Source organism: Ananas comosus, linkage group 12 (genome assembly GCF_001540865.1).
Source record: "Ananas comosus cultivar F153 linkage group 12, ASM154086v1, whole genome shotgun sequence".
NCBI lineage: Eukaryota > Viridiplantae > Streptophyta > Magnoliopsida > Poales > Bromeliaceae > Ananas > Ananas comosus.
The window spans coordinates 7,079,797-7,104,591 of record NC_033632.1 but is presented as its reverse complement, the minus strand read 5'-3'; the positions used below and the strand labels follow the sequence as shown (position 1 = coordinate 7,104,591).

General features: G+C 39.7%; 1 protein-coding gene across 9 annotated transcripts; it reads right to left on the bottom strand.

Moving 5' to 3' along the window:
* LOC109718027 lies at window positions 1-24,795 on the bottom strand. Of its 9 annotated transcripts, none has more exons than XM_020244014.1 (12): window positions 24,590-24,793; window positions 21,256-21,355; window positions 21,086-21,152; window positions 20,838-20,840; window positions 20,694-20,751; window positions 20,514-20,605; window positions 20,322-20,417; window positions 19,967-20,239; window positions 18,260-18,486; window positions 17,407-17,610; window positions 15,562-15,708; window positions 1-330 (listed from the first exon to the last, which is right to left on the bottom strand). In XM_020244014.1, the coding sequence occupies exons 1-11, from the start codon at window positions 24,688-24,690 to the stop codon at window positions 15,601-15,603; spliced, it is 1,329 nt and encodes a 442-aa protein (XP_020099603.1). In that variant the 5' UTR covers window positions 24,691-24,793; the 3' UTR covers window positions 1-330; window positions 15,562-15,600. The 9 variants fall into 9 exon arrangements, 7 of the variants coding, with proteins under 7 accessions (XP_020099603.1, XP_020099605.1, XP_020099601.1 ...); XR_002218344.1 differs by lacking the exon at window positions 1-330 and adding an exon at window positions 9,545-10,012 and having other exon boundaries at window positions 15,562-15,722; window positions 24,590-24,795; XM_020244016.1 differs by lacking the exon at window positions 1-330 and adding an exon at window positions 9,545-10,012 and having other exon boundaries at window positions 20,367-20,417.

Sequence of the window (24,795 nt, the reverse complement as noted above, 5' to 3'; positions counted from 1 at the left end):
ATCCATCCTCCATTGCTTTTGTTGCCCTGGGAGGCGGTGGGCGGCGGTAACAAGGGCGCCGCCTCTTTTTCCTCCGCCTCTGCCATGGGTCAGCATTGACGTCGGCACCAGAGAAGAAGGAAGAGCGAGCACGGGTGAGGGTGGACCGGATGAAGGCAATGAGGTCATGGCTGAGGCAGTGGATGGTGACAGCGAGAGGATACCGAAGGATTTGAGGACAACGGGGCAGGAGAGCGCTTCCAACGAGGACGGTAGCTGTGGCAAAGAGGGAAGGATACCGAAGGATTTGATGACAACAGGGCAGGAGAGCGCTTCCAACGAGGACGGTTGCTGTGGCAAAGAGGGAAGGAGAGGGCGTGATAGCAGAAAAAGATACAAAAGATAGAAAAAAAAGAATAAAAAAATAAAATAAAGAAATTTTTTTCTGAAAAAATCATTATGTATCATCGTTGCTATAAGAAAGGACAAGAACTAGAGAAAAAAGAAGAAAATGAAATTACACTGTTTTAGAAGAAAGTTACACTGTCTGAGACAAAAGTAACGCTATTTGAAACAAAAATTGTACTTTTTGAGACGAATGTTGCACTATTTAGGCGAAAGTTGTAATGTTTGAGACAAAAATTGTAATCTTTGAATGAAAGTTATATCATTTAAAACTATTTGAAAATGCGAGTGAATCTTAACGTCGATCAACGCTGATCAAATAAAGAGTCGATCTTAACACTCTGATTTCTATTCTGAAACCTTTGGCTTCCAAGAAAATTTCCAAACAGATAAATAAAACAAAACAAAACAAAAATCCTTCTTTTTCAGCTCAAAGAAACCCAAAAGAAGGACCCAAGACGAGATTTTTTTTTTCTGTTTTTTTAATCTTGAGTGCAAAAACCGAAGAAGAGGGATTTAGAGAGTGTAGAGAACAAACCTTCGCTGCTTCGATCAAAGGGGAACACTCAAGCCTCACCGAGATCGATAGGCTTGGGCTAAAGTTTTTTTTCTTTTAATTTAAATTTTTTGGGGGCTTTTTTTACATTTGGCCTCCTCAAAAAAATTATTTTCACAAATAGCCCCACCAAGTTTATAATTGCAATTTTGGTTCTATTCCTGCCACGCAAGCCCCACGTAAGCACCATAAGCAGGAGTTGGGGGTGCAGGAATAAGTTGAAGACGGTAATCCATTTACCGTGTTTAAACACAGCGAATGGTTCACTCTGTCCAGTCACGGTGAATGGTTCACCGTGTTTAGACACAGTGAATAGATTACCGTGTTTAGACATGGTGAACCATTCACCGTTTTCACTTTGTACTATACCATCCCTACGTGACCTGTCTTCCCTGCCCCCCTCTTTCTCGCTCAATCTCTCTCTCTCTCGCTCTCTCTGTCTCTCTCTTTGGCCCACCCGAACCTCCTGTCGTCATCGTCGTTGCCGCCGCCGCCAGCACAGCCTCTCTCTTTATTCCCCACCTCTTTCTCTCTCTAACCCTAGACCCCCACCTTTCTCTCTCTTTTTTTCACTCTCTTTGCACCCCATCACAGAACCCCCTAACTCTCTCTTCCTCTCACTCTCACCCCCCCACCCCATCTTAGAACCCCCTTCTCTCTTTGTGACCCCCTCATCACAAATCCCTCTTTTTCTCTCTCACAGATCACTCTCTCTCTGTTATCACCTCCTTCTTCCCCTCCAGAGCTCTCAATCGGCATAGAAGTCACGCTCACCTTGTTCGCAAAATGGTAATTTCATCTCTCACCCTCCCCTTTGTTGTATGTTAGATGTCATATGTTAATGTGTCATGAATGTAATGCTTTTGTACATTTTGAATGTATTTCTGCTGTTGCTGATTTGGATCATAAAAAGGGAGTCGCGAGCTAGATCTCTTCCAGTCTTGTTGCTGTTCTAGAGGAGTACCAGCTACAGGTAGTTTTGATTTTTTGTTTTATGTACATACTGATGTTAATCACTTACTAGAGCGAGTGATGTCTGTATCTTGGAGGCTGTATGTATAGTGAACCTGATGTTTATTTATATATGTTTACAGTTCAGTTAGCAACTCTATACTACTAGTTGTAGTTTTGTATGATTACAGATACAGGTATAACTATCGCTTCGTATACAGAGAAAATTCTTTTGTATACAGCGAACCTGTTGGCGTGCCCGGAGAAACGTGATAATTTAGGACGTGACAGATTAAGTTGGTATCAGAGCCTAGTATTAGGTCGTTGGGACCTATGAAACTTTAAGCTTTGCAAACTTTAGGAAGGCAAAACGCGAGAGGCGTGATTTATCGCGAAAGTCAACGATTGAATTGTTTTAACTCATCCTAAAGTGGAGTGGTTGAAGGAGTCTGTTTCGGCCAAGAAAATTATGTCGGCTACAGACGGCATAATTTTGAGGAGAAACAGGGGCATCCTTCTAGACTTTCGCTTGATTAGGTCAAGAGTTGATTGTGTTTTGTATCTGACCCTTGTTTTGGTTTCAGGTAGCCATGTATCGATGCCGAGGTGGACCGCTAATGCGGGATCGTGCTGAGCCACCTGAGATACCTGAGCATGCAAGGCCGAGTGCACCCCCTGATCTGAGAGAGCAGTTGGCTGCCCTGACTGAGGCGATGAGGCAGCAGGGGGCACTATTCAGAGGATGTGTGAGACATTTACTCCGCCGCCGAGCACAGCGCCTAGAGCACCAGAGCAGTCAGCACCACCATCGACTATTCCCATGGCTGCACCAGCCACAGCTGTACCCCCACCAGTGATAGTTCCTTCGGCGCCAGTTGCAATTTCTGGAGAAGCGTCGCAGATGTCTGAGGCGAAGTAGGAGCAGATGACTGAGAGGCTTGCTCGTTTTTATCGGCTTGATCCACCGCACTTTAACGGCAGCTGCACGAAGCCCTGGAATGTAGAGGGCTGGGTGAGCGCGATGGAGAAGCTATTCAAGAACTTATTTATATCGGAGCCGGGAGTAGATACATCTGGGAGTGCACTGTTTGGCTGGTGATGCGCATTCTTGGTGGTGGAGGATGAGGGATACTCGACGGTTGGTAGGGTTGCAGATGAAGTGGGATGAGTTCTGCGGAATGTTGTACGGGGCGTATTTCCCAAACAGCGTGAAGCAGAAGCTCAAGGAGGACCTAAAGAAGCTACAGCAGGGAAAGCAATCAGTTCGGGAGTACACCCGTGAGTTTACGCGACTTCTGAACTGTGTACCATTTGTAGCTAGGGATGAGGCCCACAAGGTATAACTGTATGAGGGAGGGTTGAGACCAGAGATTTTTCGGTCGGTACAAGCGCAGAGGTTGAGGACCTTGGATGCGTCGATTGAACAGACGTTGTAGGTAGAGCGAGGTGATGTGTCGATTCGTGAGCGAGCTCAGATGCCGGGGCAGAGTCAGGATATGAAGCTCCCGATTTCAAATGATGGAGGGCAGTCGAGCAGCAGGCGTCCGCCGAGGCCTCCACGATCACGCTCTCAGGGTCGTGGATCTTCGGGACGTCAGCGTTCTGGGGGACCTCGTCAGCAGAGACAGTCGCAGGGGACTCCGCATTGTGTGATTGGTGGAGGACCACACTGGCCCCGACAGTGTGAGCAGAGTGATGGCCGGTGCTATGGATCTGGACAGCTTGGACATATGAGGGCAGCTTGTCCCCATGCAGCATCACCGGCACCATCGATGGCGTCAGCACCGCCGGCTCCTCAGCAGTCTCGTAGAGCATCACAGAGTTATCGCCAGGAAAACAGCATCTGTGCCGCGACAGAGTGAGCGGCGACAGCAGGCCCCGAGTGGCAAAGTGTACACAGCTCAGGTGGAGGACTCTACAGCAGCCGACCGGGTGGTGGCAGGTATCATTTTGATTTCTAGTATTAGAGCTCGTACCTTATTTGATACCAGCGCATCACATTCTTTTGTTAGCTGAGTATTTGCATCATTGCATGGTCTAGAGGTAGGGCTGTTGTTGTATGCACGAGAGGTGCAAATTTTCGACCATATTTTGCAGGTAGCAGAGTGTTGTTGGTTGTGTACAGCGCAGTTGGGCTCTTAGATTATACCCGCAGACCTGTTGGTCTTAAGGCAGCTGTAGGACTTTGATATTGTGCTTGGCATTGATGGGCTGGCGCGGTACTATGTTACGATCGACTGTGGAGCGAGGACAATGACGTTTCGCGAGCCAGGCCAGAAGGAGTTTACGTACAGGGGCTGCCGGAGTACATTGTTTGCCACTTAGATTTCGTCGGCGAGTACTCGACAATTGTTTAGTAGAGAATGTATCGCTTTTCTGGCGACGGTTGTAGAGGTGCCTACGGCGGCACCGGGACTAGAAGATATTCCTACAGTCCGCGAGTTTCCAGATGTTTTTCCTCCAGAGTTGACGACTATGCCGCCAGATAGAGAGATTGAGTTTGTGATTGACGTAATTCCTGAAACTGCGCCAATCTCGAAGGCACCCTACCGGATGGCACCGGCGGAGCTGAGAGAGCTAAAGGCGCAGCTTCAGGATTTGATGGATAAGGGGTATGTGAGACCCAATGTATCGCCTTGGGGAGCGCCGGTGTTATTCGTAAAGAAGAAAGATAGTTCACTTCGACTGTGTGTGGATTATCGGAAGCTGAATAAAGTGACCATCAAGAACAAATATCCTTTGCCGCGTATTGATGATCTGCTTGATCAGTTGCAAAGATCTTGTGTCTTTTTGAAGATTGATCTCCAGTCAGGTTACCATCAGTTGAGGGTGAGGGCCGAGGATGTTCCCAAGACGGCTTTTTGAATTCGGTACGGGTATTATGAGTTCACTGTGATGCCTTTTGGATTGACAAATGCCACTGCCGCATTTATAGATTTGATGAACATAGTGTTTAAGCCGTACTTGGATAGATTCATGGTTGTATTCATTGATGATATTTTGATATATTCCCGGAGTGATGTTGAGCACGATGAGCACTTGATGATAGTGTTACAGCTTCTGAAGGAGAAGAAGTTGTACGCTAAGTTGAAGAAGTGCGAGTTTTGGCTGCAGGAGGTTTCTTTCTTGGGCCATGTGATTTCTGCGGTTGGAGTAGCAATGGACCCGAAAAGATTGATGCTATTTGGGATTGGCCCAGACCGACGACGGTGACTGAGGTGAGGAGTTTTCTTGGACTAGCTGGATATTACCGTCGGTTTGTGGAAGGCTTTGCGAAGCTTTCCACACCCCTCACTGAATTGACTTGAAAAGGGATTAAGTTTATCTGGAGTGAGGATTGTCAGAGGAGTTTCAACGAGTTGAGACAGAGGCTGATGTCAACTCCTATCCTTACCCTTTCAGTTATGGGAGAAGAATTTGTGATCTACAGTGATACATCGCATAGTGGTTTGGATTGTGTGCTGATGCAGTATGGTAGGGTAATTGCTTATATTTTTCGGCAATTAAAGGATTACGAGAAAATTACTCTACGCATGACTTGGAGCTTACTGCAGTGATTTTTGCCTTGAAGTTGTTGCGGCATTACTTGCATGGCGAGCATTGTGAGGTTTTCACTGATCATAAAAGTCTCAAGTATCCGTTCACCCAGAAGGAGTTGAACCTGAGGCAGCGCCGGTGGTTGAAGTTATTGAAGGATTATGATGTTAGTATTCAGTATCACCCCGGCAGGGCGAATGTGGTGGCAGATGCGTTCAGCAGGAAGTCAGTGCAGAGCTTGAGCATGTTGATTACTCAGCAAAGGCCGTTACTTGAGAAGCTACAGCGGTTGAGGCTTGAGATAGTGTCCCCTGGGTTTACTGTAAAACTGATGTCTATAGTTTTGCAGCCCACTCTGCTAGATAGGATCAGGGAGAAACAAAGTGGAGACTCTCACTTGTTAAGGATTCGAGAGTAGTTAGAGAGGGAACAGGCGGAGGCCTTTTCAGTAGACAGTTCGGGAGTACTGCGGTACAGGGACCGACTGTGTGTGCCTATGAATTCAGAGATCCGAAAGGAGATTTTAAGAGAGGCTCATTACTCGCCTTATACAGTTCACCCCGGTGGAACTAAGATATATAAGAATTTAAAGGCACACTTCTGGTGGAATGGAATGAAGATAGACATTGGCAGAAATGTGGCTCAGTGTCTGACTTACCAACAGGTGAAAGCTGAGCATCAGGTACCTGCTGGCAAGCTTAAGAATCTGCCAATGCCCGAGTGGAAATGGGAGCAGATCACGATGGACTTTGTCATGGGATTACTTAGAGCACAGGGTGATTTTGATACTATTTGGGTGATAGTGGACAGACTGACTAAGTATGCTCACTTCCTACCAGTATAGACCACCTAGTCCAGGGAAAGACTCGCTCAGTTATACTTGGATAAGATTGTCAGATTGCATGGTGTGCCTACCTCGGTAGTATCGGATCGAGATCCGAGGTTTGTCTCGCATTTCTGGAGGAGTCTTCAGACGGTCTTAGGTACACAACTCCATTTTAACACAGCATTTCACCCACAGACAGATAGTCAGTCAGAGCGGACCATTCAGATTCTGGAGGACATGCTGAGAGCATGTGTCCTAAACTTTGAAGGAGGATGACATCGGTATTTGAGACTGGTTGAATTTGCATATAACAGCAGCTATCAAACAAGTATTCAGATGGCTCCGTTTGAGGCGTTGTATGGACGCAGGTGTCAATCCCCTTAGCATTAGAGTGATATGGGTGAGAGGAAGACTCTGCGACCTGAGATTCTAATAGAGGCAGAGAAAAAGGTGAAGATTGTACGATGGCATATTTTGACAGCCAGAGTCGACAGAGGAACTACGCCGATATCAGGAGACGAGATTTAGAGTTTCAGGTTGGAGATCATGTGTTTCTGAAAGTCTCGCTGTCCCGAGGGATATGCAGATTCAGAGTACGTGGAAAGCTCAGTCCACGCTTTGTAGGCTCTTTCGAGATATTGGAGCGAGTTGGACCGGTAGCCTACAGGATTGCTCTACCCCCACGACTAGCCAGCATTCATGATATTTTTCACGTCTCGGCATTGAGGAGATACGTGTTCGACCCCTTACACGTGATTGACTTCACCGCACTGGAGCTTAGCGAGGACTTGAGATATAAGGAGCAACCGGTGCGGATTCTTGCTCGCGAGACAAAAGAATTACGAAACAGGATCATCCCCTATGTAAAAGTGCAGTGGAGTCATCACGAGGAGCGTGAAGCGACGTGGGAGCTGGAGACGGTGAGTGGGGGAGGATGTAGTATCGAGGACGAAACTTTTTGTAGTGGGGGAGGATGTATGAGTTACCGCTCATGATTGAGGTATGAGTTAAGTTTCAAGGACGAAGCTTTTTGTAGTGGGGAATGATGTAGTATCCTTGGTGTTTGGTTGCCCATGGATTTCAGCATCTGAGGCTTGTCGACACATCTGGAGAGTGTCGGGACAAGTCGGAGTCGTTTTGGCTCGAAATGGACGCAAAACGGACTCGACGCGAGGCTAGAGTGGAGTTCTAACGCTGAAATCCGTAAAGTGTAGAATTTCAGTGTTGAGTACCGATACGGCATTGGGCTGGTACCGATACCCTGTGCATGAGCTTGCGGGCTGAGAGGCCGAGTACCGGTAACCAAATCGGGTACCGGTACTCCAGCTGTAGTTTGAGTTGGTAAGTGGTAGGGAGGTCATTTTGTTGGTGGTTATCCACCGTACCTACTCCCCTCTATAGTTATCCACCTGAGAGAAATTTTTCTCATAATCCTCTCTCTCTAGATTTGATCGTATGCTTGGTGGAGACCATGACTCGAGCTCGGGTGATTTTCGACGTCGATCCAGAGGGCCGTTCGAGCGTGCGTGCGTCACGGTTGCGCTGTTGGTGGCCGAGCGAATGCGTATTTCCCTTCTTTCGACTTCTCGCCGTAGTTGGATTAGCATTTCGAGGTGGGTTGAAGTTTACTGAAATCGCCGGAATACCTCCTAAGCTTTTATAGCGTCGACATGTATCATTTGTGTATTTTTCTTGCTAGTACTCGAATTCATGGATTAGTGTTTAAACCTAAATTTGGAGTTAAGCTAGCAGTTTAATTTTACATGTTGGACTTGGAATTGACTTAGGAGAAAACATATAGATCCTACACTGTCACTTTCTGAAAATTACCAGATTTAGCTTTAGAAGTTGTGGTTTGTTTGTATCGTCACTGTTAGTATGCGATGGATATCCAGATTAGTATAGGATGAGTTTATACTCGTGCTGGAATGCCGAGTTTATTTTTACAGTAGGATGTAGACTGTTCCGGATTGTCGTGTGCCGTCGCGGTAGACGGTGGACCCAAATTTCTGTATTTGCATCAGATTGTGCCAAGAGTACGTGAGTTTTAGTTGTTAGATCAGTTAAACCCATTTGTTTTGATTATAGCCTGTGAAAGTCTGATTGAGCTCGGCAGAGTCACTGTTGCATACTCAGTTGGGTAGTGCCCACGAGTGCCACTCCAGAGTCAGATTTTGTGCTTTTGCGTTGATGCCGTAGTGTCCTGATTGGACTTGCTCTTCACCAACAACCCAGCATGGTTGTGGTTGGTGTAGCTTCGATAGGTGGGGACGAGTGCATTCACAGTACCTAGTGAGATTGGGTCAGATTGCATCTTACTTATATTTATAGATAGCTAGTGTTGGTTAGCGATAGTATAGTGGCATGTAGCTGTAGAGTTTTTCCAGCTTTCTTTACTATCCTTGAGCATACTTTCTGTAGACTTAGTGGAAAAGCCGTTGAGGTCGGTAGCGGTACCCACTGAGGACTACTTTTTGCAGTAGTTCTCACACCCAGTTGTTGACCCCTTTTTGCAGAGCTTTCGTCCGCGACTGCTGCTGTTGCTTATTTGGATAGTGAAAATGAAGTCGCGAGCTAGATCCCTTCCAGTCTTGTTGCTGTTCTAGAGGAGTACCAATTACAGATAGTTTTGATTTTTGGTTTATGTACATACTGATGTTAGTCATTCGCTGAAGCGAGTGATGTCTGTATCTTGGAGACTGTATGTATCGTGAACCTGATGTTTATTTATGTATGTTTACAATTCTGTTAGCAGTTCTATACTAGTAGTTGTAATTTTGTATGATTACAGATACAGGTACAGCTATCGCTTTGTATACAGAAAAAAAAATTTTGTATACGACGAATCTGTTGACGTACCTCAAAAAACGTAATAATTCGAGGCGTGACAGTGGACTTTGGAATTGTTGATGTTGATTCTTGAATTTCTTTGCTACTGCAATTTTTTGTTGGACGTTTCGTGCGAACGAAAGAATCTCTATCCGTTAGACAGGTTTGTCCACATGCCCGGAATGCTTTCGTTGTGGACGCAGGGTGTGCCAGAAGCACAACAGGCACACTGAATGGATAGAATTTTTCCTACACGTTCAAAATAGCTAGCCACCAGTAACATATAATAGTTTTATGATTTACATATTCCTAAAAAATTCTTTAAAAAATGTACTCAACCAAAAAAATTCTTTAAATTCTATGATTTAGTAGGTACAACTACTGAGTGAGCTAAGCTGATCTATACTCAACCAGATCCAACATGAGACGTAATAAAACAAGAACGAGATACACAACAAATATCTACTAAAGCAAGATATGTATTAACATCACTAACAACCACCCAAGAACTACTATGCCTCTACAAGCAATACAGATATGTTTTCTAATAATACGAAAGATCTAGAGTTGAAGGTTTTATGCATCAAATTTAGTGATATCAACAATACTTTTTTTAATATCTAATCTCATTTGTCCACTATTAAAACTCGGTCTAAGCTTGCCACTGCGCCTCACATTCTACATAATCATTACACTTTAGGGGAAGCATCGTTTTTAGGGTTGTCGTTAGAGATGCGGGGCGGATCTAGGGGCAGGAGCCCTGCCCCACCTCTCACCCCACCAAACGAAATCCTACTGCAGCTACCGGCTCTAACCCATGAAGAATAAAAATAAAAAATAAAAATAAAAACATAATCCGCTCCCTTTCAAAACTTGCCTCCCGCCTACGGCCCGAATCTGCCCCGAATCCATGTTCCTCAAATCAAAACCTGATAAGAAAGAGAAAGTAAAAGATATATTTGAAAAATATAAACAAAACCAACTGAGAGATAAGTTCCTCAAATTCTTCCAACTAATGAAAAAGGAGGGAAAAAAAAAATAAAGTAAACCAAAAAAATTGGCCAATTTGCATAAAAATTTCATTGCTATATGTTTTTGCAAAATCAGAGCATTTTTTTGAATTTTGTAGATTCGGTCCAGATTTTTAGAAACCTGATCAAAATACTTTAATTCCTTTCTTTCCTTCATTTCTCTCTTCTCATCTCCTTTGATGCCATTGTCGCCATCGTCACCCTTTCCCCTCCCTCCTTCACGGCGTCGTCGTAGATCTGGGACGTGGACGCAAAGGCGATGATCTCGGAGGGGTTCCCTTGATGACGGTGGGACAAAAGTCGAGGAGGCCGAGGTTGCTACAACGACGTCGTCGAGGTGCAGGTAGTGGAGGAGGGAAAGGAAGAGGACATCGATGTCCTCTTCCTTCTTCTCCTCCTGCTTTCTTTGTTCTTTCTCCATTAAAAAGAATAAAAATTTGCACTATTTGACTATATATTATACTATTTGATAAATGGAAAACTTATAAAATAGTAAAATATATTGTCAAATAGAGTAACATATAGTGAAATAGTGTTATATTTTATTTTCTCTAACGGAAAAAGAACAAAAGAAATAAAGGGAGGACATTGACGTCCATTTCCTCTCCTTTCTCCTCCTTCCTCTCCCTCCCTCCCTCCCTCCCTCCCTTCTCTCCTCTCCTCTCCTCTCCTCTCCTCCAGCTCCGGTACCCCACCATGCCCTAGTAATATACTGATTTTCAGTATAACGTACTGAACTTTAGCCAAATTGGGTAAAATGTAGATAAAAAAAGTATATAATACTATTTTAAATGATTTGGAGAAGTTTTGAGCAAGTTGGAACTGAATTGGGGTGAAAACGACGCAAATAAGAACTTCCAGGACTAAAATTTGTTGGAGTTCCCGAAACTTTAGGATCCCGATCTCCCCCAAGAAGTCCGGATCATAAAACTTCTTGCATGGCCCCAAACTTCAAAGTTCGAACCTTGGTAGGGAAGTATGGACTTGCAGCTTGCCAAAATGACCAAAAACCTTCGGGATCCGAATGTTCCTCAAGACGTCCGAACATTAGCCGCGTGAGGTTGCAGGAAACCTTCGTGATCCGAACTTCCAATTGGATGTCCAGAATTCTGTTGCGCAATGTGGGGAGAACTTTCGGGTTTGGACTTCCGGTAGGAAAATCAGACTTCCGATAGGAAAATCAGACTTCCGACAGTAGGGGAGTTTGGTATAAAGACCATAATTTCTCTCTTTTTGAGGGTTTTAAGTGCAATTGTTAAATGAACCCACTTACACTCTCTTCCATCGTTTACTTCCCAAGCTAAGAGAAACCCTTTCTCTTGTTCTCTCTCTCTCTCTCTCTCTCTCAAAACTTCAACTTTCTCTCCCTCTTTTCTAGCAACTTTTCCATCAAGATTGGAGATCTTGGAGCAAGATCAAGTGAACGACCTCCTCTAGAAGGCGAAGCAAGCTTGAGAACTTGAGGAGCTACCGTGGCAAGGAGCTAGAGATGAGTTCTCTTGTGATTCCTTGCTCGGGTTTAGAGCAAACATAGAAAATAAGATTTTGGAAAACTCTAGAAGAATCTAAACTAAATGTTGTTAAGTCTTATGTGTTGGCAAGTTTCGTGAATTGAGTCGGAGTCTTGAAGGATCGGTGCATATTGTCGAAGATCGAAGAATCCAAGAATTCGAAGAAATCAGAAATTACTCATGATACGAATCACGATGCTAAGATAAGGTTTTAATTCATGTTATGGTGATTCATACTTAGTTATAGACATTAGAATCATGAATATCAAAGTTTATTGAATTAGAAAGTGCTTCGGAGCTTTGTGAAACCCGAAACAGTGCAAAATCTGAAAAATGCAATGTGTACCGGTACAGCATTAAAAGTGTACCGGTACAAAACTATTCCGGTACAACATTGACCTTGTAACCGGTTTCGAGGATTTATTAGTTTTCTGTTCCGTCCTCGTGTAACCGGTAACAACTTATTTTTGTACCGATACACAGTGTAAAAATCCGAAAAACTTTCTAATCCGACTCCAATTGATTCTAAAGTCTATAAATAAGCTATTAGGGTTCTCTAACTCATTAAGCATCACGAGAATTCATGTTTGAGAAACCCTAGAGGCTAGTTTTTCTTCCAAAACCTATTTTCTTCAAAGAAGCCTCTTTTAGGTCAAATCGAGATATTGAAAATTGATATCTATATGTCAATTTGATCTACTCTTCGCTTGGAGTTTTCTTCTCTGGTTTTCATCGATACTCTAAGCGAAGGATCACCATAGCATAATGTTTTTCATGGACGGCGTCGTGGATTCAGCGTTATCAAGGCGGTTCGAGGATTCGGATCGTGGGCTCGTGGATTCGAGTGGCATTCGTGGATTCGGACGTGTGCGAGGCGTTCGTGGATTCGAATGTGAGGGCGTGGACAACCCAGAGGATTGCGCGAGATTCATAGGAGGTTAAGAGAGGTTGTGTCCGTGGAGTCGGTAATCATCTTGTAATCTTTTCTCTTAATGAATTATTTTTTCGCGTGTTGGTCCCGTGGGTTTTTTACTCCAAGTTGGAGTTTTCCCACATAAATCTCGGTGTGATTTTATTTTCCGCATTTATTTTTATCGCATTGAGATTTGTGGTTTTTGGCCGTTACACCTATTCACCCCCCTCTAGGTATTTGATACAATCTAGATAAATCCTAGGGCTCCTCAAAACTTACAAATGTTTGGGGGGGATTCATAATTCTCTTGAGAATTTCTTGGAATTAATGGTAATCCTAGGTTGAAATTGGGAGTTTTATTCCTATAGGATTTTAAAACAATCTAACCCTTGAAACTCTAATTTAAGGGTAGCTTAACACGTGGGACAACAAAAATTAACTTTACAACGAGGTTATGACCTTCAGTTTCAAGATTGGGGCAATTTTGGAGGTTTCATACCAAACTGGACCCCAAACTTGGACGATTGCGCGTAGATCATGGTTTCCTTGGGAGTTGAGCATCGACTTGAGGTCAGTTGTCCTATCCAAAGTGGTGGATCACTTTCCATGTCTAAAGAACTAAGTACTTGCTAGAATCTCTCATTTGTAGCATTGTGGCACCCCAAGATTTGTAGTCCTAAATGTAAGATATAAAAGGGCTAAACCTCTTAACCAGGCTATAACATTTTGGGTGGTGGCTACTCTCAAGAGGTTAAGAGGGTCAAGCTTGCCAGAGCTAGAGTAAGGCTTCGTTTGAAATTGTGGGGAGATTGCGTTACGTGCGGTGAGAAAGTACGTTAGAAAAATACCATATTTGTTTCCGTACGTAATATTACGTTCCGCATATCGCAATTAGTCGATTACGATATATTTTCTGCAGTCCCACCAAAGAACGCAGAAGCATATCCCTATATGCTTTTTCCTCAACTCCATTTTATCTAATAGTGTTAGATAGGCCTCAATACCAAACTAAGCCTAATTCTAGAATCGGTGACCCTCTGGGAAGCGAGGCGTCACAGTTAGTATTAGAGCCAATCACCAACTGGAATTGTGAGATGAGTCTCAATAGAGCCAGTGTTATACAGCAAGCAAAGCACGGCTCCCCGACTGATGACCATTGTTCGTAGAGTGCGGCTCGCCACAAGATCGGCTAAGGCTAGCGAGACGAGTCTCATATTGTTTGATGTTTGTGAATGTGCTTGAGCCTGACGAAAATGTCAAGGCTTAAAGGGACAGAAATGTGGCACCCCAACAATTTGGAATAGTCCTAAATATAAGATATAAAAAAGCTAAACTTCTTAATCCGACAATAACATTTTGGGTAGTAACTTTTTATGCCCAAGAGGTAAACTTCTTAATCCGTTTGTAGGTGTTTGATACGCGGGAGTCTCATTCCGATTCTGATTCCCAAGTGGAATGGGAATCCCCCAATCACCTCTTTTTCCGATCCGGTTTAGGAGGCCAGATTGAAAGTTGAAACCAGACGGAATGAATATTTATTTGGATTAAATTTATTTTTCAATTATTTTTAATTAAAATATGAGTTTAAATTTAGAAATTAAATTTATAATTTTAAATTTTAATTTGAACTCGAATTAAAAATTAAAATTTAATCAAGCATTTCGAATCTAACTTATGAATTTGAATTTAAATTAAATTTTAATTTATATAAAGTTTTATTTGAATTTTATTTCAAACTTAAATTAAATTTATGGATTCAAATTAAAATTTAAATTGTAATTTTAAGTTTGAATTTGAATAAATCGAAATTTAGTTTTATATTTTGAATTATCCACTCAACTTCAAAGTTTAATTTTTTAAAAAAAAATAGATTTAAAATTTTGACATTATTTCAAAATTTTGATGTAAATTTTTAATATTTAATTTTTAATTTGAATTTAAATTAATATATTATAAAGATAAAGTTAGTATACTAATTTGATTATATTTTTTATATCTACCTGAACCAAACACCGACAATGGAAATAATTTATTCCGATTCCGATTCAAATGACGAACCAAACAGAATTAGATAATGAGTTATTCCGATTCCGATTTTAGCTTATTTCGATTCCGATTCTGATTCCGATTCCAATCTCAAACCAAACACGCCCTGAGTGTTACATGGCGGCTAGGGGAGAGTAGGAAACAGAAAAAAGGTTCCAAAACCCTAGTTGCCTTATATATACATTTGGTAGTTTTGCAATTTAGTCCACCAAAACTCAAAATTTCTTACCAAGCACTCCCCAGCACGCGTAATTTGCACAGTAGCTCCTCTCTATGAAATTTCATACAATTTGGCATATAAAATGTCACGCTTTTTGCAAAAAAATACGAAACGTCTCAATTACTCTCTTGCCATTTTTCTCTCCAAATCATGCTTTTATCACACGAAATCGCAAAATAGTCCTCCCTTCCACGACTTTCGACACTGCCAGACCTTAAGAGTGGCAATTTTGTTTCACTGAAAACTGTCCTGAATTTTAGTTATTTAAAAACCCCGTCGCTACGACTAATGTAACTATACAGTAATGCAATATAGTCAAAACATATATATAGGACCAGCAATGAATAGGAGCAGCGAGATTCTGATGTTAATCGTCAATCAGAATTAGAAAGATCGGGACATGTCACGAACGGTTTGTCCCAGGTGTACTCAATCTATACACTAAAAAAAAACTTCAGCGCAATTAGTCCATGAACCTTGTGACTATTGTTTTTTACTTTTTTTTGAGAGGAAGGTATCATGCTACCCCCTTCGTTTATTTCTTTTAGAAATAAACTTAGCTAGAAATGTGAATCAACTAGGATTCGAACTTGGGGCCTCGAGTACCAAACCACCAAGCCCTTTGCCACTTGCGCTAGGGACGATTGGTAACCTTGTGACTATTGTTAGTGAGACAGAAGCAACAACTATAATCAAAACAAAACAAAAAAATTATTCATTTCAATTGATTCACATAAGATTCAGAATATCATCTTACTTGTCATCTCGATCTTCTTCATAAAGTAGTGGTGATGTCTCAAGATTTCCCACGGGTATGACTCCATCCTAAACCAGCGTAGCCTTTATTACCAACAGCTTGCAATGGTTCTAGAATACCCTTGGTGCTTCCTCCGAGAGCCTCTCCCTATATGAGAGAATCTAATAAATAAAGCTTACTACAGCATATTTTCTGTTCACAAAGAACAATATCTCATCAAGAATCCAAGATCATCTTTAGAGCCATTTCAACGGAATGGGTTAACTAGCTAGTGCACAGTATAAAGTTGAGATCAGATGAAAAAAGAAAAGAAAACATAGATGCCTGCAATGAACTAAAATGGAAGGTCATGCAAAATAAGGTAATAAGACTTCTAGGCAAGCATTAAAAGGTGATATTTTGAACATGAATAATCTAGACTCTGTTCCTCTGACCAAGTTATTCTGTTTTATAGAACTATCTACATGTTATAGCAAGAAAGCAAGTCCAATACAGCAGGGAAGAACTTTGCGTATAAGCATAATTTATAAATTCATATGTAAATACAATTTCATAATATTTATGTACTTGGTGTGGTCCATATTATCAAGTTGAGCACCAATCTACCATATGGACTACATAGCTAATTAAATAAAGGGCATGATAGTCTCAAAAGGAGCAATACTTGATTCTCAAATTGTTTCACTTGCAACAATCAAGGAAAATAAATGATATACTGAGAGAAGAAAAAGGAATAGGAGAAATTAGCAGGAGAAATAAGAGACGCACATGTGATCCAGAAATTTCTAACTGTAATTCAATTAAACCAATATAACAGAGATTAGGCAAACTATATAACCATCACAAGGTTTTGGAATCTTCTGACTGCATCAGCAACATCAGTCAATTCATGCAACACCTACTAAAATCCAACAATGTGACATTTATGTTCTTATACTGTACATAAACCTATTATATTGTTAGTGCTAATTAACACGCAGAAGATATGCCATCCACGTTGGTGACCCACATACTAGCAGGTGAATCCACAAAATATTAGTGACGGGGCATTTAACTTAAAACTACCCGAGTTTGACCAAGATGTAGATCTGTAGAACATACAGCAGAAAAATGAAGTGTTACATATATACCATGTATATTAGAAAAATTAACCAAGATGTATAATACTAGATAAATTACGAGGATCTCAGCCATTAAACCATCAAAGTGATTTGTTTGTCTCACTCGATTCTCAAGTTGGACAAGCAAGTTCAAGCAGTTTGTATCAGAACACTATCATCTTCTTTAACTTATTTACTTCTGGTTGGGATTTCAATAGAACAAAACATACATGGTCGCAGGCAAAAAATAATAGTTATCTACAGAATTCAGATAAAATATGGACTAATTACAAATGGTCCGTAAAATTCAGTATTCATTTAAATTTCATCCTCTTAGTTTTATTTGTAAAAATTTGGTTACCTGATGTTTATTTTTTATAACAAGTCCTATTAATCTATCATCTAGAAAAGGGTTGCCAAATCAGCACCATTGATGTGCATTGATTTTTTCATTTGAAACTCCAGGAATGAAATTGAAATCAGGGTCAAGATGCAGGGACCGTATTGTTGAAATGTAAGTTTGAAGACTAAATTGAAATCAAGTCAAACTTAGGAATAAATTGTTAAACTTGAAACTATAAAGATGAAATTGAAATTTCTTCAGGGACTAAAGTTGGCAATTAACTTATAAACCTTTGTTTTTCCAATATCTCATTGCTCTGAGATATATTCTTCTAAATTCAAGTTTGAAAATGTGTTTGCATAAGCTAAAAAAAGATGGCTGTAAGACCATAAAAGAACATACTTCTTTCCAACCCATGCTTTCCAGGACTCTTCTGCCGTAACTCCCAGAGCCGAAAGATAACTCCATGGCTTCTGCTGCAGCTTCTTTTGCATCCTCAGAAGAATCATCATTGTTCATAACATCCTTGTGTCCCGGACCTATTCCAATACCACCATGTAAACATCTCCTCTCGGCTGCTCTATCTCTGTAAGCAAATTTCTGATGCTGCAAGTATCCAGGACAGTGCAAAAACCATAAGCCAAAAAGTTTACACTGCATTTTTGCACAATATGCCATCACATATGATAAATTGCACAAGTATGCTACAAAGTTGGTATTTACATTGTAGTTGGTATTTACATGCGTAACCCCAAAAGCTTATTTGCACGCATGGCTGCCGGCCATTACTGATGTATCCATGCATATACTGGTGTACCTACTGGCAGGGGCATAGATGCAAATAAACAAGGTTTTCGGGGGCATGAATACCAAAATATATATATATATATATATTTACATTGGATTTGGCAAAATTGTGGCATCAAATATGTAAAATTGCACAAATAGATTACAAAATTGGTATCTAACCCCAAAAACCTTATTTGCATACACAGACAAACGCACTTACTGTTGTATTTATGAACATATATGGGTATATCTACTGGAAAGGGCATGGATGCAAATTAATATAGTTTTTATTGGCACACACGCATAAATACCAATTTTGCAGGAGTCTTTATGAAACTTTGCTTATTTTACTGCATGAAAAATCCCTTTTACATTATAATAGAGATGGCATTTGCCGGAATTTCGTAAAGCAGCAGCTTAATAGAAGGAAGATTGAGTGAGCGGGTTCAAGAAGAACTACAGTCACCTTCATGCCTTCCAAGGGAATATCATTAATGACAGAAGATATGTTATCCTCAGAAATTGCATTAGAGAAGTCAGATCCACACTCTGGATTTAAGGTATGCAGCACAGTACTTTGCTGGTTGGCATATATATCAGGAAAGCCCCAATCTTTCGTAGGGTTGGAAGAGTCATATACTGATAAAGAAGCCAAGTATTTTCTGCTAGGGTTTTTCAACCTATATACTTTCCCTAAAATTGGAAAAAGTATGAATTTATCAGGATCAAGTGTCCAAAATATTTGCATCACATTATAGCAAGAAAACAACAATATTAATACAGATGTAGAAATATTAGAAATGAAGCGGTCAGATCTTATGCAATTACAGCATCTCTTTCCTATTGATAACCACGAAAGATACTGTAAGACTTCGTTTGGTTCGGGTATAAGCAAGAACTGCCTATTCCAGAGATAGATATAAGTTCATGTATAAGCCTGGAATAGACCAATTTTGCGATTGGATGAAAATTTTATTCTCGGAAATAAGAAAAATAGCATTTGGATAGATAAGATGGAATAAGAAGAATAATGGATAGTTATAAATAGATAGTTATAAAGAGAAAATAATGATATTGCCCCTTATATTATATTTGAATTTAAATTTTTAATTTTTATATTTAAAATTTTAAATTTAAATATATAACTTTTAAAATTGAAAATTTCGAAATTAAAATTTAAATTTTTAAATCTCAAATTTAAAAATTTAACGTTCTAAATTTTAAATTTAAATTTTAAATTTAAGATCAAATCTANTTTAAAATTTAAAATTTAAAATTATAAATATTAATTTTAAGATTACAAATTATAAATTTTTAAAATTTAAATTTAAATTTAAAAATTACATAGGGGTGGGATTAGCTAGGGTGGGAATAGCTAATCCCACCCCAATTCCAGGGAGGGAGGAGTGGGATTGATAACCCGTTAGAGGTGGGTTTAACAATCTCCACCCCCAAAATTGTGTTTGGGGATAAACGGGGGGATAACCCCTTATCCAGCCCCCACCCTCTCCCCCACCCCCTCACCCAAACGCATGCTAAGAATAAATCAGTGCAAAGTACCCTTCTCAATATTAGAATGTAGCACCGGAACAACAATAACACTAATATCGATGCTAAAGAAAAAAATATAACTACATATAGTAGTGGCAATCACGTCAAAATTGTGCTGTGAGAAACAATGTTAGCAGTCCTCAAAAACTCTAAGCCTTCACAAATAGTAAGAGGCCAAGAAGATAATTCCTAGAAAGGGGTTGCCTAATCATGACAAATAGATCCTCTCTCTTCATCATAGTTTGCAATCAAATGCAAGAATTCAAGTTCAAAAACAACATAAAGGAACAAAAAATATTAGGTAGATGGACTGACAACATGGACAATATTTTACTTTTGACTGCCAATAGGGGTGGCTAAAAAGGAAGGATAGTGGACCAATTGATTTTCTACAAAATTTTGACGTATTAATGTTAGCATAATGAAGATATTTCTGAGCTATTAAAGGATACATGGAACATAGTCATTTCCCACACTAATAGCATCAGTGAGGAAAGAAATATCCAAACAAACTGATCAGTTGCAGTGGGTCAGAGACTGAAAAGTCCCAAAAGAGCGAAAAGATCCCAAACCCATTTCATTTTCATTTGTGAGGTTTTACCTCACTTGTAAAAATTATTACCTGATGCAACACGCACAAGATCAAGATGAACTTCACGAATGGGATTAGTTCTTAACAGTCCACCACCAGCAGGCAATGAAGGGTGCAGCTTAGAAGAACGCCTCACCAACCTTCCCACTAGCCTAGCCACTTCATGCCTTTTACTCACAGGTTCCCTAACCATTTCCCAATCCCATAGATCAACTATAGGGAAAGATGGTAGATCTTCATCGTTTGTTCTCACAACTTGACCATACTGTGCTAGCCACATCTCTTCCTCTGGAGTAGCATTTCCTGAAAAAAAAAAAAAAAAAAAGAAAAAAGAAAAATTTATAGGCAGCAGAAAAGATTAATAGAATAAGTAGATTCTAACCACCTTCACCAGAGAATGCATCTTGGACATTTTCAGGAATACTTTCACCTTCTATCTTATCAACCGACCACTTGGAAATGGACTCGCTTTTCTCTTCTCCTGATTAAAGACTTCATTAAATTGGTTAAACCATCAGAATCTTCTTAAAAGGACGATAATTACAGAAAGATTTTGATCAACTAAAGCTAGACTCACTGTTTGTTTGTAAATCTCTGGATGGGTCATCGGAGTTGAACTCTAAGTTGGAATAACCTGATAAGTACATATTGATCAAAGTGTCTTCTAACCTGTAGACACCAAAGTTCTTAAAATCAGCTAGAAAAAAATAACCTGATTAGTAGTATTGGCAATATTATGAGGCATTTACTACCATACCATTCAGATGGCATGCACTGTGGATCATTTCCATCACTACTAGAATTTTCTCTTAGACCTATTAGGCAACAAAACAAGAAAAGAAGGCATTATCGTCTATCATCAAATGCACCGCAGATGATTGGGTAACTAGTTTGAACATACAACCTGGACAAAGAAAAGAAGGGTATTAGTTACAGGTTTTATAATGAGCCTCTCCTCAAACTCATGGTTTCAATCAAAAATATGAAAAAGACTAAGACACTAATATACACCTGATGCAAAATTTTGAAGACACAAGATAATCGAAAATTGCATCAACAATTCAGCATTATAAATACTTAAACAGAAACAAAGAAGAAAGTGTGCTGACATAGTAGGCAAACAGAATATTGCTTTTATATAGCGCATACATGAGTTTTTTTGAACAAGTTCATTGCATTCGGATCTTGCATGTGGATAAGCTTCAAGTTCCTCATCCTGTTCGAATATGGAAAAAAGATTGAGCATTGAGAAAAAAAGCATCCATACGGTCATAACTTTGACAACGACAATTTACAGACCATCATGAGGCTCAATCTACCTTACTCAATGGCACATAATTTCCATCCTTAAATGCATAGTAGAGACCATCTCTACTGCTGTAGTACCATCCAGCATTGGGATCATAATAAAACCCAGTACTGACAAACATTAAATAAAGAAAATTGAGAAATATTCAGGGAACTGAAAAATTATTTTAGGAAATTTAAATTTATAAAAGTGGTAGTAGCAGGCATATTGAAAGACAAGTAATAACAAGAGCTAGGTTAGATTATTAGAACTTTATACGAAGGTCCTATAAGGAATTAATATTTAATTATGTCATAGAATAAATCATTAATGATTAAAGACTAACCCAAGAAAAAAACTTCAGATGCAGAACCCTTGCTGGTTCATTTTTAGCAAATGAAGATATAATGCCTAGGCAGCACAAAGACATTAGGGTATATAAGATGAGACAACATAAAGCACAAAGGATTAAACAAGACATGGAGGAGTTCATCAAATATTTAAAGTAGCATTGACTAACTTGGTGAGAGATGAGCTAATGGTATGAGATACAATTATAACTAACAATAAGATACTACATAGTTTCAAATACAAAGGATTTATTAGAATAGTAAAGTTCTACAACACTTGCCTACAAAATTATGTAAGAATGCCATGTTACACACCCTCTAAGACAGTTATTTGCCACCTCCATCCAAGGGTTCCATATACAAATAATTGGTAAATTATATCATGAACCTCTAATCATATTGCAAAATTACACTAATATCAGCAAACTTCAATTTGTTGCTATTAATTTATTGAATTTCAATTTATATTTAATCAGAACCCTATGTGAAATTCTGTAATTTTCTTAAAGGAGGAACTCGCAATGACCGAATAGTAGGTGAATAAACTGCAATTTACCGCACTGGTTGAAGAGAATTCTATTAGTGAAATGTTGTAAAGCCAATCAATAACATACAGTAAGGGAAATAGTTTATATTTTTTATTTTCCACTTACAAAAGGGCAAATTTTTACTAATGTTTAGTAGTTTAATATTTACATAAGTCACCCACAGAAATTTTGTCAAGAAAGCATATTCCTAAGAGCAACAATTTGCCATGTCAGTGACAGGGGGCACAGCGGAAAGCCCCATGCCAATGTTGGCACTGCCCTCTATGTCAATGGCACGCAACTGACATGCTTACACAAATTTCTTTATTTTAATCAGTTTTTTACGAAAAAATAGTTTATTAGAGAGTTTTAATGTCTCTAATGCCTTTAAAAAGAGTCTAAGTGTTAATATTTCACAAAGTTTTGTAAGAATAGAATTGTAGATATCTTAATAACTCAAGAATACCATTTTGATATGATATCAAAGTATACTCACAAAGACGAAATTATAGTAATAATTGAGAAAAAGGCTAAAATGCATATAATGCTCCTGAATATATCACATGCTGCACTTTGCTCCCCTAGATTAAAAAAGAAAAAACACTTAAACCCACTCAATAGATCAGAAATATTTCATCAAGTTACATTTTTAAAATAAAAAGAGCAAATGACCAAAATACTGCTTTATTTTATTCTTTTTCTCTTCCTCCTCCATGGGAACTCATTGACCACCTCCGCCTCCGTCATGGTTGCTGCCATGACTGCCGCCGCAGCGCCTTCATTGTTTACCTTATTTACCCTCCTCCTCTACCCCGTCCTTATCTCCTCGTCCTCACCTCAATCTTCTCCCCATCCCATTATTCTCCTCCTCATATATATATGTATATATAACTACCCCTCCTCCTCTACCCCGTCCTTATCTCCTCGTCCTCACCTCAATCTTCTCCCTATCCCATTATTCTCCTCCTCATATATATATGTATATATAACTACTCTGAACTATTCTATTTCCATTTTCTTCATCTTTTCTCATTAATGGTGTAAATTTTAAATGAAAATTATACGAGAAAAGAAGAAGAAAACGAGAGAGAAACTGGGAAAGAATAACAATTTTGGTATAATTGTGGAAGAAAAACAGCAATTATGGTATTAAAAATCAATTTATGACGGAATTGGAATGACAAGCTGACGAAAGGGGGTAGGTGCTAATGATGCAAGTTTTCAAGAGGATTATGTGCGAATTTTTTTTTTTAATATTCAGAGGTATAAGTGCAACACATAGAGAGGAGAGAGAGAGAGAGTCTGATGGAGAACCAGGTCCCTTTCGAACTTATACTCATTGTTGGAATCATATTCAGAATATTTGGTTGGATAATGGACAAGTACTAGAAGCCTAACTTGAATATGAGTCTGATTCAAATTCTGAATTGAATCTGAGTCTTATTAAGATTTAGTGGGTTAATCTTGAAAGTTTAATTAGATTAGGATTTTTTAGTTTATTTGAAAGTTTTAGACTAAAACTCTATTTTCAATTCTGCTATGAGAATTTATTTAATTTTCTTTTAGGACTTCTAGTCGTATTCCTAGTCGTTTTCACCTACACTCTCTATAAATAAGGGTCAAATCTTTATTGTAAAGCATGCTTTCAATAAATGAAAATTGAGTTATTTGAATTCCTCGTGCATTTTTCTTGCCTTTGCGAAAGCGTCGGCCAGAGAGTGTTCGGCTCAGGAGCGAGTCCCATGAATTATTTTTTTTTATCTTCTTTCCCTTCTCTTTCCTCTATTTTATTTTAGCCGTTGACTCTGTTACTACTAAAGAGAGCCGTAGAGATCGACTTACTCGCGGGGGACCCACCTGCGGGATCTCTCCACAAGCCGTCCATACAGAGAAGCCCTACGAGAGATCTCTCCGACAATCCGCCGTCGCCACATTAGGATCCGTGGAAGCAAGCCATCGCTGAATCCTTTGATTTCTCTTTTTTTGTGCGGCTATTTCTAAACCCTAATTTTCTATTATCATCATCCTATCATTTTCTAAACCCTAAACCTAATTTCCTTCTACTATTCTAGAAATTTTAGCGAAGCTGCTATGATCCTACAATCAAGAGATATTAAACTGACACGTCCGCATATCCTACAAAAACTCCAAAAAACTCCAAAGTGTAATCTTTCCTAACCGATCTCTTATTTAAGTTTCCGAATTCCGAATTTGTCATTTATTTCTTTTAGTTTGATTTCTAAGAATCGCTCAAGTGGTATATATTAAGTAATTCTTGAAAACCCTAAACTCCCTAAGCCGTCCTGCATCAGAGTCTTAGAGCAATTAAAGAGAGATTGAAACCGAAATAACAACACAATCATACAAACGCATAAAGATATGAAGAAACGCTAAAGAAAAGAGAAAAAATTAAAAAATAAGATAATAAAAATAAAAAATAGATGCCCTAGACATTGAGGAGTTGATTCGCAACAAGCATAAATGTTACCTGGCGTGGAGGTAGAGCTTTGATTCCTCGTCCCACTGAAACCCGTCGGCGCCATCGAGCGCCGCCATCTTGTCCGAATCGCCGCTGCCGCTTCCCGCCATCGGGCGTCTGAGCCCGGGACAGACGAACTAACGCCGGGGGATTTCAATTTTCAAGGTCACGAAGAGCCCGACAACGCTCATTTGCGCAGGCCCACACGACTGCCA

Coding starts and splice junctions, on each gene's coding strand:
- LOC109718027 (XM_020244014.1), bottom strand. CDS start 24,690: ATGGCGGGAAGCGGCAGCGGCGATTCGGACAAGATGGCGGCGCTCGAT. Junction 18,487..19,966: donor TCTTGTGCGTGTTGCATCAG/GTAATAATTTTT, acceptor TTCCAATTTTAG/GGAAAGTATATAGGTTGAAA. Junction 17,611..18,259: donor TTCCCTTGGAAGGCATGAAG/GTGACTGTAGTT, acceptor GGATACTTGCAG/CATCAGAAATTTGCTTACAG.